Raw genomic sequence first — 17638 nt, forward strand, 5'->3', positions numbered from 1 at the left:
TAAATGTCCCACAATGAGAGAACAGTCCTGCCCTCGCTGAGCACAGCTATCGTCTGTGTTGAGAAACACCTCTCCAGCAAAGGTCAGGAAGGACAACTGAGGTTTCTGAGCTATCTCTTGGTCTAAGAATTTAAAGAGACCCCACACCTCAGTAGGCAGACCCAGGGGACACTACACCTAGTTATACCCAGCTTGTCCCTCTACCTTGAGCTGGACAATATCCACCAATCCTCTGTTCCCCCCTCATCACTGGGGAGTCTACCACAAGTCCCTGACTATTGACTGTCTCCTTCTCTGGACTTCTGTGGGTTTGTGGAATATTAACCGATTCCTTCACTTTCACACCCAATTGCTACAGACTTTAAAAATCACTGCTAAAGGGCGCCTGGGTGGCTCAGTGGGTTAGGCCGCTGCCTTCAGCTCAGGTCATGATCTCAGGGTCCTGGGATCGAGTCCCACATCAGGCTCTCTGCTCAGCGGGGAGCCTGCTTCCCTCTCTCTCTCTCTCTGTCTGCCTCTCTGCCTACTTGTGATCTCTGTCAAATAAATAAAATCTTTAAAAAAAAAAAATCACTGCTAAAAATGTTCCCTCAGATGTGGCCTTTACTCAACCTTTATTAATAATAATAACAATAAAAGTTTAGTCAGTTCTGTCTATGCTAGCGCTCTCCTCCAGATCTTCCCTGAGGGGTGTAGGGTGCGCGTCTGGTCCATGCAAGGACGGGCTGCCTGAGTGAGGCATGCATGTGCCCCCCCACCCCGCCAACCTTGGCATGCACGAGCAGCAGGACCAGAATTCTAGTGTTAAGGTACCAGCAGAGCTGCCAAGAGAGAGTTGTTATGGTGAGTGGAGAGTGAACAAACATCACCAGACTACCTCCGGAGACTGTCTCCAGCCAGGCCTGCACGGCTGCGCGGCGTATGGAGGGAAGGTCAGGCACTGAATTTAAAACAGATGATAGATACAAAGTTACACAGGAAGGCGTGGTCCCCGTGAGAAGAGCTGAGGTCATCCTAGAGCCCCCAAACAGAAGCGAAACTGAGAGACGTTACAAGCCAGAGGCCTGTCAGCCAACGACGAGGGGTCAGAGTCCTGTTGTAAGCCTACAAGATGGGTATTTGGGATGAGAAAAGGAGAGAAAACACAGGGAGAGTCAACGGCGGCTCGAGGCTGCGGAGCCCATGGCTGCAGGCCAGTCTGATGTCTCTGGTCAGCAGGGTCTCTCTCCTCACTCCCGCTGAGTATTTATGCTGCTGCAGAGTAGTTAACAGAGGTTGGTCTTGCCTATAGATGAAGACTTGGGGCTGGGGAGGATCACATGTCCCAAAGGGCTAAACTTTAGGAAGGTAGGGAGCACCCGTTTTATCTACTCAGCCTTACAGGGTGTGTGGCCCTGTCAGGTGCTGAATGGAAGCACGAAGACAAGTGAGTCAGAGACAGAGGTTGATGACACCAAGGTTCCATATTTGGACGGTGGGTATGCTGAGGTGGGAAGGTGTGGAGAATGACATGGCAGCTGGCATATCTCTCACCAGTCTCCATGTTCCCCTTTTATTGCTTGCGATTCCTTGAAGAAGTCACGTTAAAGCTCATTTTCACCCTACTGTAGAACACAGATCACCTCACCTGAGACCTAGAGCTGGGACTCATGCTACACTATCTACTCTAAAGGCCTCCTGGATCTAAATCTCTTCTTAAAACTTCATTTCAGTTCAAAATATACTCCCCCACCTTGTCCTGCCAATGTACATTCACACTCAGACACACACCACACAAGGAAAGCACCAGAACATTTTACCAAGTGGACAGAGTAACCCTGTCTGGTCATATGGGGGCAGAAAGCAAAGTCTTGGTTTTCCCAAGGTCAAGTTCATTTTACTATTTTGCATCCATGAAGAAAGAGCTCATAACCTCTTAACCTATAGAGAACTTTACATATCCTCAAACAATAGCTAAGGGTAGTGGTCACAATTAACATCAGGAAAATAAAATGGTTCATTGGCTCTTACGTTTTTATCAAACTGAAGGCTTTGGTCCTGACAGAAGAGTCCTCTACAACAATGAGAGGGGAAGGTGCTCTGAGGGGCATTGGGACCTTGGATTTTGAAACAGTTACCTCTAGAAGTGGAGGACTCAGAGGTTGGTACCATTCGCTCCTCCTCCTCTTTCTCTCGAATATGTGTCCAGTGCACATCAGCCTGGATCTCCAAGGGGTCGGCCGGATTTATGATCTGCTGTAGCCTCTGGCTCCCGACTAGTGTACCAGGGTCAGAAGTGGGGGAAATGAGGAAGGGAGAGATGATGGAGGAAGGAAGCAGAAAATAAACAATCAAGGAAAGGAGGGGATGGAACACCACAGGAAAGGAAACAGAAAGAAAAGTTACTGTATTTGCCAGGATCAGTTTGAATCAGAAAGAGGCAAAAACTGAGAACACACACGTGCGTGTACACACACACACACACACACACACACACGATTTCCACTTGTTCAACCTGATTTAGTTGTTTTAAGCTTCACTTATACTGTAATTTCAATAAAGTGAACCATACATTACAACTCCAAAAAGAACTCTCCTTTCTGATGCTCTTTTCATCTTCTCTGCTTTTGAGGGACCCAAATGCCAAGTCAGAAAAAAAAGCAGGTTACAACTGCCCTCCGAAGGGCCATCCCTCCAGGTCCTGAGTACTCAGCTCTGTTACCCAGCACAGTGTGAGGTCCTAGAGAACGCACCATTCATGTCCCTTCTGTGTCACACAGCGTGGTGTTTACTGCCACCTGTCATGCTGACAGCCTCTCCTTTGAGATTCAAGCCAAGTGACAAGCGAAAAGTGGGATGGGACAGTATCATTTTGTCAGGAACCAGCTAACTCACGCAGGACAGAAACTTACTTTGTTGGTACTTCAGTGTTTATCTTTTGCAGTTAGAGAGAGAGAAAAAAATCCCCCTTCCATAAGAGGTCTCATGCTGCATGCTGGTCTGTGGCAGGGACATGGCTATAGGGAAGAAATGGGAGTTCAGGGAGGCAATGGCTGGGAGAGGAAGCAGAGCTCTACCCTGTAAATCCCCAAACCTTTGGGAGTTCGTGGTCAGGAATAAAACAATACCTCTTTGCTTTTTCTGAGGTCAAGGCCCTTTTCCTTAAAACTCCATTTGGTGCCCCACTGCTCCCCTCTGGACACAAGACCTGCCTTTTCAGCTAAAGGAGAACTGACCAGCAGCCCTTCCACTGATTCTTGCTGCCAGAGCCCAAGGACTATACATGCAGCCCCTGCCCTGTAAGTTCCCTGTCATCAGAACTTGGACCATGCCATACAGCAGGGCGAGAATAAAGGGACAGCCAGCAACTTGGAGAGGGGACACTTTGGGAGGGAGGGTTGCTATTCAGGCAGCAAGAGCAGGTGCCACCTGATCTGAAGGACTCTGGGACTCCTGATGGGAGCCCACTCTCAACAGTCTACCTGGACAGTTCGGCTTTGGCTTCCCTACCACACAACCTCTTCATTTTTAAGCAATGGAGAATGTGGTCTGGACAGGAAGTAACAGTAAGAGCAGCGAATGTGGGTGCGGGCAGCGTGCTATGTTAAATGTGGGGTGGTAGGCCTGCATGCACGCTCCCTTTGAACCTGCTGGTCTCTACAGATCCGTTTCCTTGGGTCAACCGGCCTTTACGGTGTTGGATGGGGCTGAATCACAGCAAAGTCACCCAACAGCTCGAACGGCAGACGACTAAGGAAGGTCAGTCAGAGAAAAACGTGGACCCCATCTTCATCTTCTAAGCAACACAGAGAAGACAGTGAGTCTTCTCCCCAGATAGTGTGCTGCTTCCTGTCATAAATGTAGCCTTGGAGACCTAGCAGCCAGTTTTTCGGGGAAATGTGACAAGGCACAATGGCGGGAGGTTCTGGGCCCCTCTGCTGGGGACACCTGTGCCGGCTCTGCCACTTACGGACACTATGACTGCAACGGGAGGTTCTCTACCTTAGAAGAGGTGTTCGCTAGAGCAGGGGGCTTATAGCAAAGCATATGAGGGGCACAAACGGGGCCACATTCAATAAGGATGCTTCTGGAGTCTTCTCTTCTGACTGCCCCTTGCCTCTCCTCTGTCTTACATGCTATTGTGCAGGTGACCATCCATGAAGGCTGGGCCCAGGGACAGGTGCCAAGCTAGGCATGTGCCAAAGCCTGTCAGCACAGGTTTGTAAAGCACAGATCTTTTCATGTGGGACCTGCTCTTGAAGGCAGATTCTGGATGGCTGTAAGGGAGCCAGGGTAGAAGGTGGGCAACGGGCAGAGCGGGTACCTTTACGTGTACCCGTAGCTTCTTCCTTTGACAGCTGCTGGAGCCAGTGGCCTTGCAGGAGTTCTCTGTCCCAGGGGCAGTACTCCCCTTCTACAGCAGGGGGAGCCAGACACCCACAAACAGCATCAAGAACCCCGCATGGGGATAAACAGAGAAGAGAGAATGGAAGGGAGGAAAGAGAACAGAGAAGAGTTATCTTCAGGTGCAAAGCAAGAACATCCTGTCACTGTCTACACAGCCATCGAAGTCCACTGCCCAGAAGATACAAACACCATGGGCTAGGAACACAGGCCCCAGGGTTGGGGTGAATTTGTCGGTAGGTATTTCTCCAGTTAAATCCCATCCCTGCAGGCTGGGTCTTGACGCTAGTTCCAGATGCAGGAAATTAAGTCTGCAGGGACGAAAGCACGGCTAAACTCTCCTGCAAAGGGTATAGACTTTGACCGTAAGCTGTGTCTGGGGCTAAAGCCACCAAGCATATGAATCACCAGCTAGAGATAATGACGTCTGAAATGATACAAACAAAATACCTTTTCCCCGGATGCCCTGTGAGCCTGACCGCCCCCCTGATGAACAGGGATGAGGAGGCAGCCCTGAGACTGAGCCATCCATGGTTCTGCAGACACAGCAGGATGGAGAACTAAAGACACCAGCTTCCCGGCCCAGGGCCTGCCTCCTCCTTCCACAGATCTTACTCATTTCTCATCAGAAGGAGGGAGAGAGGGTCAGGCCACCAAGGGCTGCCTCTGTGGGCCTCCCCCAGCCTCTGTCTTTGGAGGGAAGACTGCAGGAGAACTAGGTCTGGAGGAGCCCCCTCAGGGGCCTGCGGAAGTACCTGGCCTCTGACCATTCACACTGGCATCAGGCATCTTGGGGGCAGGAGGAGGCTGTCTTTCCTCTTGCCTGCCCTGCCTCACTAGGGTCTCAGAGTTACACAGCTCTCAGGACCATCTCAGTACCGCGCACCCTGTCTGGGAAGGGCTCTCTCTGCATCTGGTTAGCACTCGGACCTTCCCTGGGCCAGACTGGGGGATGGGGTCTGGGCTGCCAAGCACATGGAATTCCAGGAGGAGCAGAGGTAAGCAGAAGAGCGGCAGAGAAATCTACTACCAACTCGATGAGGCCCAGAGCTGTCCCTAATTAATGCGCTCCTCTGACAATGGCTGGGAGGGATGGGTGCTTTAAAAGCACATGTCCTTCCCTTCCACCATGTGCCCTGGAGAGAGCACAGCTGTGAGATGACAGGCACTGCTGTCAGGGGAACTCAGGTCTCTACCTGCCCTAGTTTCTTCCTCACCACCCACCAGACTTCTGGGCAGCCAGGGCAGGGAAAGAATGAGCCTCTCTCTTAACAGAGGCAAGAAAAGGAAGCCCACCAAGTTCTTCCTCATCACTCAAGGACACACACAGCCAGAGATAGGGGCAGAATTGAAACATTTCAAGTTCAAGGAAAGAGAACACTTCAGAGCCAACCAGATCAAGTGCTGGAACAGATGCTCCTTCTCAGGACTCTGATCCAAACACGTTACTACCTGCCATGAACTGAACCCTGTCTAGTGGGCTCTTAGCCCCTCCTCAGTGACAACAGCTCCGAGCAGAGTGAGAGTCAATGCTCTGCAGCCTCCAATATCCTGGACTCTGAGTCCAGGAATCCTCTCGAAAGCAAATTCCTTTTCTTTATTAAAATAAATTTCTTTAACAGAAACTAAAAGAAAAAAAAGAAAGAAAATGAGGACAGGAGAATGAGTAACCTAATTTGGACGAAGCCCGTCTGCTGACCCTCTGCCTTCCACTTCCAATTTCTCCTCAGAATGTGCACAAGGGACATTATTTCCACTGTCAATGGCCTCCTCTGCCCCCTGAAACTAAGGTCAGAGAGAGGCAGGAAGGATGATCTCTGGGGCTGGGGGAGGCACATCTGTGTGTCAGACTCTAGTCCATGTGCAACAGAAACCTTACTCAAGAATGGAACAGGCTGCCGGGACAAGGTCAGAGTTAGAAGAGATTTTTTTTTTCTGACCTTCACTAGATTCTTCCTCCTCCTCCTCATATTCTTCCTCCTCCTCCTCCTCCTCTTCATATTCCTCTTCCTCCTCCTCCTCTTCATTCCCAGGGCCGTAGCTCTTTGAGGCCTCTAGTTCCTCTTCACTCTTTCCTTTCAGAAGAGCATGGATCCTCACAGCCTCCTTCCAAGGAACACCGCCCAGATCTGAGGGGGGCAGAGGAGGCTCCTCTTCCTCCTCCTCCTCCTCTTCCTCCATCTCGGACTCAGAACTGCTGTGGGGGAAACAACCACACAACTGAAGTGAGTAGACAGTTAAAAGTCACAACCGGAGGCAAACTGTCCCAGCAAAGCAACTGCTGGGCAGGAAGGGGGAGAGAACAGGCACGGAGGGGTGCAGCGTGTTTACCCGCCCAGGTAAGATACATGAGGGGAAGGAGAGTGAGTAGAGGGCCAGAGAAAACACACACGTATGAGTAACCCTGACATAAAGCCACATGAGCCAACAGCCCAGTCTGGCGGGGCGCTCTGTTCAGTGAACAGCAACTCCACCAAGTTTAGTCTTAGAGGCCCTCAGAGACAGTAGGGGCACGGGCTCATTTTGATATGAACCCATGACCCCAGGGAATCAAGAATGGAGAGAAAGTGTCCTTTCATCGTGACCTACTGTTTGGTTTAAATAAATTTTTATTTATTGAGGACCTCAATTCTACTTGACTCAGGTGGGTTGGAAGGCTCTCGTGGGAACCACGGGGAGAAAGAGCTGCTTCCAAGAGGTCTGAACTGAAGTCTTAGCCACAGACGGGTTAGCCATCAAGGTGCATGTGCTGGAGCGAAGGCCGTGTGTTCAGCTCCACAGGGTTCCCGATGTCCCCCCGACACGCCACGCCTGGAGCACGACACCATGGCGAACACGCAGTTAACAAGGCAGCATAACAAGGCAGCAAAGGCACTGTCCGCTGAAGTTACAGAACAGGGAGTATGGGGTGGGCGTGGAAACAAACATCGCATCCCTGGGGTCATCACCCTTGACCACCAGCCTCATTTTCCACCACCATTCTCCCTTGACGGCATGCAGCCTAGAGCTCAGCTGGAAAAGGGAAGCAGCACTAAATGCTGCAAGACACTAGCTGTGACTTATGCAAGCCCAAATCCCGGACCACCGCCCTCAGAGCCATGGCCCCAGAGCATCTGTACCCTCCTCCCCGGCCGGCAGAGTGAGCTGTCAACAGGTGGTACAAGAATAAAATTCAAGGCCCTACCACGGGGCTGTAGAGCAGGAGAAAAACCCAAACATCACCGCACAAAGGAAGCTCCTCAGACGTATGTCATGGTCCGATAATTCCCCAAGTCTTTTTCGGGAGAGGCTCTGCCCTCAGTGAGAAATGTGTAGTTGACTGGGCTGGGGGAAATGTGGCATGGGCCAACCTCTGGCACGAGAAAGCCCCAAACCCCAGAGGCATTGCACATGAGGCTGAGGTCTGGTCTCGTCTTCCTGTGACGGTGGGCTGTTCTCTCCCTGCCTGGAGCGGGGCAGTGCACATGGAGAGGGCATCAGTGAATACAGTGCGATAAGGTCCATAATACCCCACCCCCCAGCACTAGTCATACCTGTGCAGTAAAGAATTTCACCTTGCTTAAAGAGATGGTCTGGCCTTTGTCTCGGGGCCTGGGAGGTCAACTCTAAGCCCCTGGGAGGTCCTGCCTGATGGGAATGTTTTTATTTCCCTGGAATCCTTGGGTCATGGTGGACAGTCTAATAATGTGATTTAGGGGGAGGGCTGACCACATCCGAAAGACCAATGATTGAGGGTGGAGGCTTGAGTCATGCAGTATTAGTTGGCCTGGAGACTGGAACACACCACGTAGAAAATCAGTCCATCAATGCCTAGGTAATGGAGCCCCAGTAAATCTCTGAATATTGAGGCTTGGATGAGTAATACTACACGGGATTTGTCACACATTAATACCAAGAAAGTAACACAGCCCTGACTCCACAGGGAGAGGACGATGGGAGCTCCATGTCCGTACTTTCTCGGACTCTGCTCTGTGTACTTCTTCACCTGGCTGATTTCAATCAGTATCCTTCCCTGTAATTAAATCATAACCATGAGTATAAGCCTTTTGGTGAGTTCTGGGCATCCTTCTAACAAGTTATTGAACTCGAGGGTGGTTTTGGGAATGCCCATACTTCAGCCAGGTCAGAAGGGAGGGCAGCCCAGGAGGCTGTGCGCCCATGACTTCTCAGGTGGCTGATTCTCACAGGCCTACACTGGCTCTGCTCCTCACCAGCTGTACGACCTTGAGCTGACTACAGGTGAGCTTCAGCATCCTTGTCAGTAAGGTGGGAACGTTAATACTTGCCTCAGAGAAATGTTGTGAAGGTCAGGCACTTTCCTGATTTTCTTGTTTGTGTTACACTCTGGGGTTCTGGCTATTCACGTATCTGTTTACTCATTTACAAGTTCCTTCACTCATTCAGTGAACATTTTTGAGTGCCTATTAAAGTTCACCCAGTAGGTACAAAAATAAAGAGAGTCCATTCCTTACTGCAAGCAGCTCCCTTTAGTGAATGCTACTTCGTTCACTCATTCATTCAGCCCCCTCGAAAACTTACTGAGCATCTTCTACTTGTAATGCACTTCCTAGACATTGCAGAGGATACAAGGGGACATAGAAAAGAGCCTCATTCTTCAGGGGAGATAAGATGCAAACACGCAACGATAAAAGAAGGTACAACATAACTGTAGTGGGATGGAGGGTTGAGAGAAGGTAGTTTAAGGTGAGTAAATGTAAGAATTTGAGCCACAGAAAGCATGGCATCTGGATTTTGACTCTTTTTCATGACTTACTTAGGTATTATTTTTGCCTTACTTTTGTGTTCTCACTTGTTTACTTTCTTACTACTTAACAACGTGTAACCCAACGTAGATCACCTAACATCTTTCCAACATGAAGTAAAGATAAGAATGCCTCCTACGCTCATCTTAAGTCTTATGTAAATTTATTAAAACTTCATGTGGGCAGAAGGCAGGCCAGCTTGCCCTTCCTTCACAGTCAGGCACACAAGGTTACCCCAGGAATCAGCAGACTCAATGGGCCCTCACTGCAGCTTCCCAGCTCCTTGTACCGTGCCCTGTCATGAGGGTGGTGGCACTGGGCTCCATGATGAGGCAATGGGGCCTCACTTACAGCTCTAAGTGCCACACTGGCTAGTTTTATGATAGCTCAAGTACCACGGGAAAATAGCAAGTGAGGCACAGAGCATAAAAAATCAGGTGGAAAGGCCAACCCTTGCCTCTCTTCAAAAGCTACCAGCTCTCAGTCCATTTCTGAGAGGCCTGGCTACATTGCTTCTGGAAATCTGAGACAGGCAAACCAGCCTTGTTCCCTTTGTGAAGCACAGATAGATGGACAGGTGTTGCCAAATGTTCCTTCCTGGCCATCATCTCCCTGGGACCTTGGAGCTATTCTCTGAGTTTGACTAGGCTCCTTATGTCATGTAAGATTCATAGCGCAAATTCAGTAGGCCCAGTCTACATTTCTGGCTGTGTCCAGTGCCTGAATTTCTGGGTCTGGACTTTGAAAAGGCTAGGAGAAAGGGGGAAGAGGAGGAATATATAGTGAGGCAGACCACCCCCGACCACTTGGAGTCAGCCTAGAAACTTTTTAAGTGGGGAGAATTGCTGCTACACACCAGAACAAAATACAACACAGTCAACCAACTTCTCTGTCCTTTTGGGAAGAGGGGGTGACCTCTCAATTTATAGCTTCCTAGGAGAGATGAGGGCCAGAAAATGCAGTCCTCGAGATCAGCATTCTGTCACGACAGGTGTCTGTTTCTGCATTTGAAACAATCAATTGCTTTGTGTGACTGTTCGATGTGGATGGGGCCCCCTGGACTGCGTGCTCTCTGAGAGCAGGGACAGGTGTGCTCGGCTCGCTGCAGGGCTTACCACAGGGCCTTGCACAGTCCAAAGAGGCAAAGCCAGGGCAAGCTGCCGCCTAAATTTACAGGTGTCATGGAGATGAGACTTCTGAAGTCCATCAATAGGAGCAGACCCTTCCAGTTAGAAGAACATCTTGCAAAAATCCTCCCTGCTATGATACTTATCCAATCCCTGATCTTAAAGCACTTTCCCTGAGTTTCTTCTCATTGAGGCTATGATGGAGCCTGGAAGGAGGAAGCCAGACCAGCAGGCATGTGGACTAGATTCTAAAAAAACAAGGTTTGCTCCACACTTAAATGCGCCGAATAGAGATTCTGCCATGCCAGGAGGGAAGGGCCAAGGATAGTAACAGTGATGGTGAACGCTCCCTGAGCTCTAAGAAGTGCCATGTGGCACAAAACACTTCACATGAATTAGGTCATTTAATTACCCATTAACTCTAGGACACGATAACTCTAGGACTCTAGGACATATTAATATCCCCATTGTCACAAATGAGGCCACTGAAGCTTAAAGAGGTTGGGTGAGAGGTCAAGATTCCCACCAATGTCCATACCCTTGTCACACTGTGCCCTCTTGGATGGTTCGCCAAGAACCCAAGAGTTCCTCAGCCACTAGTAGCTGCCAGGGTGCCAAACCCAGGAAAAAGACCATGACCGTCTCCTGCCTGCCTGGGTCCAACTTCAGAAAACGGAGACTGGAAATCTGGGCAGGCCCTACAGTGACAGAGGCAGACTGCTGTGTGAAATACCACTTGAAGTTCTTGGGTGGTTTTCAAGGGAAAATAGGAAATCATGGCTTTCATTTTTAAATGAATCCACTCTAAATATCAGAGTGCCCACTCCTAGATCTCATCCGCTCTGATGACTGTGTAAACACTCCACCGCTCGGCACACTGCTGGAGAAGATGGATGTTGTCCAGCTATCATGGCATGATGGAAAATTAACCCGTGCTGAAAGCAGCGTCCTGCTCAGCGACGGCTCCCATTACTGCCTCTGCTGGAGAAGCGGTGAGGGAGAGAAAGCACCAGTGGGGAAGGGGTGAGGGAGAGAGAGGACCAGTCAGGAATTTCCACTTATTTATGGTCAACCTTGAAGAAGGGGCTTCTCCTTATTGTGTTACTCCAATGGAGGGCCAAGCCTCTTCTATCACAACTAGCCGTCATAAAACTAGCCTGTCACGGACTTTTAGGAAGTCCTCTGTGATCTGGCTGCCCCATCTGCAAAGGCACCTGTTTGCTCTAGCCCTCACTGACTTGAGGCCCTCCCCAGACGGGTGCCGCCCAAGCCATCTTCACCTCCTGAAGTTGCCCACCAACTAAAATCATAAAGCTAGTTTTCTGGGCGCCTGGGTGGCCTAGACCGTTAGGCATCTGCCTTCGGCTCAGGTCATGATCTTAGGGTCCTAGGATTGAGCCCCACGTTGGGCTCTCTGCTCAGCAGGGAGTCTATTTCTTCCTCTGTCTCTCCCTCTGTACTCTCCCTTTCTCTCTCTCTCAAATAAATAAATAATATCTTATACAAACAAACAAACAAAACCCCTAGTTTTCTTTTGTCTTCAGGCACCTGTTCTCTCCCAGAGAAAATAAAAGAACTATTTCCAGGGTCTCCTTTGGAAGATGTTCCTCCCTCCCCTACTCCAAGGAAGGGTCATGGAGCTAATCAGGTCTGGGCCAGTAGTCTCTGCTTGGGTAAACTAAATAAAGACACCCATAAGACTCACGCAGTGTGTTTGTTCAAAACAGGCATTCCTGGTCCCCCAGGCCCATCGACTCAGTTACTCCAGGGGAGGGTCCAGGATTTACTTTCGTACCAAGTGTCCCAGGTGGCCCTTATCATCAGGGAAATTTGGGAGATTTAGAGCAGTGGTTTGAAAACTGTGGTCCCTAGACAACAACATCACCTGGGAACTTTTTAGGAATGCAAATCTTGGCTACAGACAATTACCCAGTGTGTCTCAGTGTTATTGGAAAGCCTCCACCAGTCTGGGAGACACCATGGGTGCTCCCATCCCAGAAGCCCTGCAGGACAGTCTGACTGATAGTGATTTTACTCCATCTTTCATCTTGTTCTCTATTGGTGGCCCTGCTCATCTTCCATGGAGCACTCTGAATCCTGTACTGACTCTGGCAGACCTGGGTAATAGTGAACATGAGGCCCTGGGGCAAAGACAGTGGACTCAGGAGGTCTGTGGGGGCTGGAGGGTGCACGTTCCTCTCAGGCATCACTCACTGAGACATCACGAAAACGCTGGCAAGGCCACGCAAAAAACCAATGGCTGTGTCTACGGCCCCTGGGACACAGGCTTTCTCTCCACTCTTCACCTTTTTACCTTACTTACCTTCCATCTCAGCTAGAGGAGGAAGGAAGAAGCCTGGAGAGGTGAGGTGGCTTCCCCTAAGATTACCGGGCGACCTGGGGTCATAGCAGGAGCCCCTCATTCCAACCCTGACACTCCTGCCACTGGCCCAGCGCACTGCTTCAGGCCTCCGGTTGTCCCTCCCCGCATGGCTTATCCCTCCAGTAAACCTGTCAACAGCCTGAGGGCAGGAGCGGGGACTGTAATTTTTGTTCTGTTACCTTCTCAATGAATGGCAAAGTGTTAAGCCCAACCTTGGTAGGTGTCCAAGAAATACTTACTGAAATCTCTGAATTACGTCCCATGGGTTGTGATTCTTACTGGCTAATGAGATGAAGAGACAGGGGACTGCATGGAAAGGGGGAGATCAGCAGGCGATAGGGAAAACAGGAAAAATCCTGGACTTGGATCCAGGAAACCTGAGTCTGAGTCTTAGTCAACCCTTGATTCTAGTATTAGTCACCAGCAGTCTCCGTAATTATAGAGTGATAAGATATATGCTCTGGCCTACCTCACGGGACTTTTGCAAGGATGACCAAGCGAGGTAATGGATACAGAAGTCCTCTGGAAACGGTCCGGTGCCATGCAAAGGAGTAATAAAGGCAACTGCCATCGACAAGCATGCCACGTATTGTTTCTAACACTTCTTACTATTTAACCCTCACAGCAACTGTGTGAGGCAAGTCCTAGTACTGCCTTCATTTCACAGATGAGGAAATGGAGGCACAGAGAGGTTCCATGACTTTCGTAGTATCACATAGCTGGTAGGTGGCACCCAGGCCCCCTGCCAAGGATACAATGCTGCCTCCCCCCACAGGCAGGTACATTCATCTGGGGAAGCGGCTGCCAGGACAAACCACAGGCATGAAGCAACACACAAGAAAATGGGCTGCAGCCCCTGGACACAGGCTGACCTGCTGGCCACGTCTTCCTCTGCACCTTTGTCCAGAGCGCTGCTCAGGTTGTGCTCAGCCTGTGTCTCCTCGGGCACCTCCTCCAGCTCCTCGGCCTGTTTCACAGACAGGCGGTAGTTCTCCAGCTCTATCCGTTCAGGAGTGCCCCTGAGTCTCTTGGCAATGCTAGGCTCTTCCAGACCATTCACACTTGAACCTGTAAGACAAGCAAAGTGGCAAAGTTCCATGACAAGTGATGGGAAGTGACCACAGGTGGTGGGGGACGGAGAGGGTATGCAGGGAGGAAGGAGGCGCCAACAGAAGGATATCTAAGCATCCAAGGCAGTCACTGCTCATTTCAGTGAAAGGAGGGACGGGGGCCAGACAAGGGGAATCAATGAGGTCACACAGGCCAGGAAAGGACTGCAGGGTGGGAGTGGCAACCCTTCCCTGAGCAGGAGAAACAGGAAGACAGCACATCTGTCCCGAGATGACTGCCCCAGTCATGCCCCGAGATGGCTGCCCCAGGCTGACCCTCTTTTTCCGTCAGCCCTGAACCCATGCACAGCGGAGGGAAGAGGTGATGGTGACTGGGGAGGAGGAGGAAAGGGGACTTGGGTTGGACCCTAAGGAGGAGCTTCTCACCGACCACGCCCACCTCAGCTTCCACTGAGAAGGGGGGGTCCTGCCAGCTACCCACCCCCTGATGACCCAGGACCCCGTCAAGGCTCATGCACTTCTTCTGGCTGATCCATGGAGGCGTCTGGGCTAGCTGCTTGCAGAACTTGTCACGTGGTGGGTTTGTCTGTCTCCTTGTGATTAGATTCATGGTAAACACTTCCCATCTAGGAAGAACACCACGTGGGTGATGCTGTGCCCCTTCCACTGCACACAGGAGGAATATGGTCAGGTTGCCTCATTCTTCTTTAAACTCCCCCCCCCCATATTTATTTATTTATTTTTGAGAGAGAGAGAGAGAGAGAGAGAGAGAGAGACAGAGAGAAAGAGAGAGTACAAGCAGGGGGAGTGGCAGAGGGAGAAGCAGGCTCCCCACTGAACAAAGAGCCCGATGTGAGGCTCGATCCCAAGACCCTGAGATCATGACCTGAACCAAAGGCAGACACTTAATGACTGGGCCACCCAGGGACCCAGATTGTCTCATTCTTGGTGACATCAGCTTGACTGCTTGTTTAAAGTGGTGCCCAACCATCTTTCTGTTGTAAAGAGGTATTTTCCCCTTTTGTAATTAATAAATAATCCATGGGGTGATATGTAGAAACCATGGGACTATCCTACCCCACTATCCTTCCACCCAGGGGTTTTAGTACCCATTGATGAATAGGGATTTTAAAAATTGCATCATTCCTTCTCCATTGTCATTCTCTGCAAAGAACTTTTCCCATTTCTTTTTTTTGTGTACCAACATGACTTATGGATTTTGGAAAACTTAAGTGTTGTATTTGCCGTGTTTTCTTCATCTCCTTTAATCTGAAATTTCCCTGTCTCCCTCCTTATTAACTCATCATTATTATTTTTTATTATGTTCAGTTAGCCAGCATATAGTAGTACATTAGTTCTTGATGTGTTCAACGATTCGTTAGTTGCATATAACACCCAGTGCTCATCACAACACGTGCCCTCTTTAATACCCATCATCATTATTATTTTTTTTTTGATGTGCCTTTTTATCCCAGATTGGGTCAGAAGAGGCCCACTGTATTTATTCTTTACTGTATGTCTTCACTGTAATATGACGTAGGTTTATATTTAGCGTCAGACAAATCCAGGCTAGACACCTGTGACCACGAGTGACCTGAAGGATCTTAAGAAAATTATGTAACTTCCGAGAGCTCATTTCCTGATCTGAGGACAACCCTCAACTCCTAGATTATTATGAATACAGGATGGAATTATATACATACATATGTAAGTACGTGGGTGTGCCGACTCCGCATGCGCCCGAACCCATCAACTTCCTCTTCTACTTAAACCCTGCACTTGGGCAGTATCCAGCAACTACAGGTTAAGTGCTATAACTGATGTCCAGTAATATTCTTAGCACTGTAGTATTTTTGTGCAGGTAGGTTGGGTCCATTTGCTCTGGATTGCGAGCAAGAGTTACCTGACGAAGATGGGAAGAGAATTCTGGGCAGAGGGAACAGCGACAGTTAAGGTACAATGGCCTGTAATGGCAGGTTGGTATTATTAGATCTTCTAGTGGCAGTATTCTTAACGCGGTAGGGAAGAGGAAGAGACCGGGGTGGGAATAGAGCCCACGTGGCCTTTGGTGACATTCTAAGCTCTAAGAGATGACACTGGGCTTTAGCAGGTAACATCATATCGACCTGGTGTTGGGTGACAGATGGGCTATCAGGGGAAAGCCAGAATCTCTGTAATGTAGGACTAAAGGAAAGCGGTGGGACTATTGAGTTAGTAATTTTTGTGACACGACGGGTCCACAGAAAATCTTCTGGAAGCCTGGCACTTTCGTTGTGTACAATGTTCTGGACCTCTCTGTATTGTCATTAGAAAGAACTTTCTATGTGTCCAGGCAGTCACAGAATAAAGTCTTAGCATATCTGTCATATTTATCTGGATCTTCCACCAAATAGCATCTTTCAAATTGACTAGATAGCCTTTACTATAAAGTAAGACCCAGGGCACATTCATCTATGAAACTTCTAATGATGGGGTCATGGCATGAATCCTTGGGCTCCCTAGGGTCCTGTGCAATGCCCACCTGTCCTAGTTTTTATAAACCCCATTGGGACATTTTACACATCCCTGGTCCATTCTTCAATGCGGACCTCAGGGCCCCTTAAGTATAAGCTATGATGCAGGATCAGGGCACCTGGAAGAATAGGTAGGGAGGCAAGGGAGCGCAGCAGGTGGAAGCCCCCACAGCATCCCCCACATCTGGCCCCCAGCTCTACCCGAATCAGTTCATCATTTCCAAACAGCCGTCTCCCTGTTGTCTCTTGCTCCTTCCCCTCAGAAAAACCCAGCATGATAAACATGAGAAGGCTAAGGATCCCCTGTCTAGAGTATCATTTGATATTTTCCTTCCTGTCATGTATTTTTCACAAATGCCCTTAAACAGAAAGCAAATAAGAAAGTGAAATAAATGTGAAGCCACTACCCAAATATAAAGTTTTGGGGAACTCCACAGATAAAGAGTAAAAACCAGTATATCTTTTAGCTAGGGAAAGAAGAATAGAAAAGAATGATCACTTCAGGGAAACAAAGAACTAACACTCATCAATTCAGATACAAGCGATATCAAGGTAGAGTGAACCAAACACTCACAGAGAGAAACACTCCAGAAGTGACGCCTGTTTTTAGTGGGTAAAAACCATACTGTTTGCCAGAAATTCAACTAGAACCTTGGGAAACAAAGCAGATTTAAAACACTCTCTATTCTTAAAGAGCCGTAGGTTAGTCACAGAAGAGACAGTCCCGCTCAGGGGTCTTTGCAGTATGCTGTATCCCGTACCACAGCTCATCTGCACGGTGGAACTATGGGAGTGCCTAAAAGGGCAGCTCCACCCCGCAGAGGAGTCAAGAAAGACTTTCTGGAGGAATATGGTGTTAGCCTAACCAGCTTTAAAGAAAATTCAATGAGCTAGGTAGTAGTTTGCAAATGAGGTAACTGAAATTCAGAGACATTAAGCAACCTGCCCAAGGTCACAAAGCTAGTGGGCAGTGGAGCCAAGATCTGAATCCAGGAAGGGCAGCGTTAATTCACACAGTCCTGTTCTCCTCTCCCCTTTGGGACTCCTCACCGTTATCTCCTCCCCACTATAATTTTCAAGATGAGGGACACAGAACTACATGAAAGCATCTTAGAGCATAGGATCTGGCATTTACAATGACATTCTGTCCTCCTTCCAGAGTTATTTCTCTGGGGTTTCTATAAGCTCTCTGGACTAATAGATCATCAAGTAACAGAACTTGGCAGACCAAACCCAGAGTTTGGGGCTTTAGGGAGGGGAAATGTTGACTTGATTCTGGCCCTGGCCACAATCAACAAAAGCGAAACGAGAAGCTCTCAGAACTATTCAGATCATTCATACATCAGTCCCACAGAGAAAGGATGCTTTTTCACGAAAACTGTTAGAAGGGTCCCATTGG

The 17638-nt window shown here is 49.2% G+C and overlaps 1 protein-coding gene across 1 annotated transcript in view; it reads right to left on the reverse strand.

Moving 5' to 3' along the window:
- The window catches only part of MICAL3 (microtubule associated monooxygenase, calponin and LIM domain containing 3), a 195512-nt gene that overhangs the window by 34448 nt on the left and 143426 nt on the right, over positions 1-17638 (reverse strand). Inside the window, exons 25-26 of the mRNA XM_080812092.1 lie at positions 13529-13724; positions 6324-6580 (exon numbers count right to left, since the gene is read on the reverse strand). Coding sequence (XP_080668218.1) covers positions 6324-6580; positions 13529-13724 — 453 coding nt within the window. The remainder of the gene's footprint in view (positions 1-6323; positions 6581-13528; positions 13725-17638) is intronic.

The sequence above is a fragment of the Martes martes genome (genome assembly GCF_963455335.1).
Source record: "Martes martes genome assembly, chromosome: 8".
Taxonomy (NCBI): Eukaryota; Metazoa; Chordata; class Mammalia; order Carnivora; family Mustelidae; genus Martes; species Martes martes.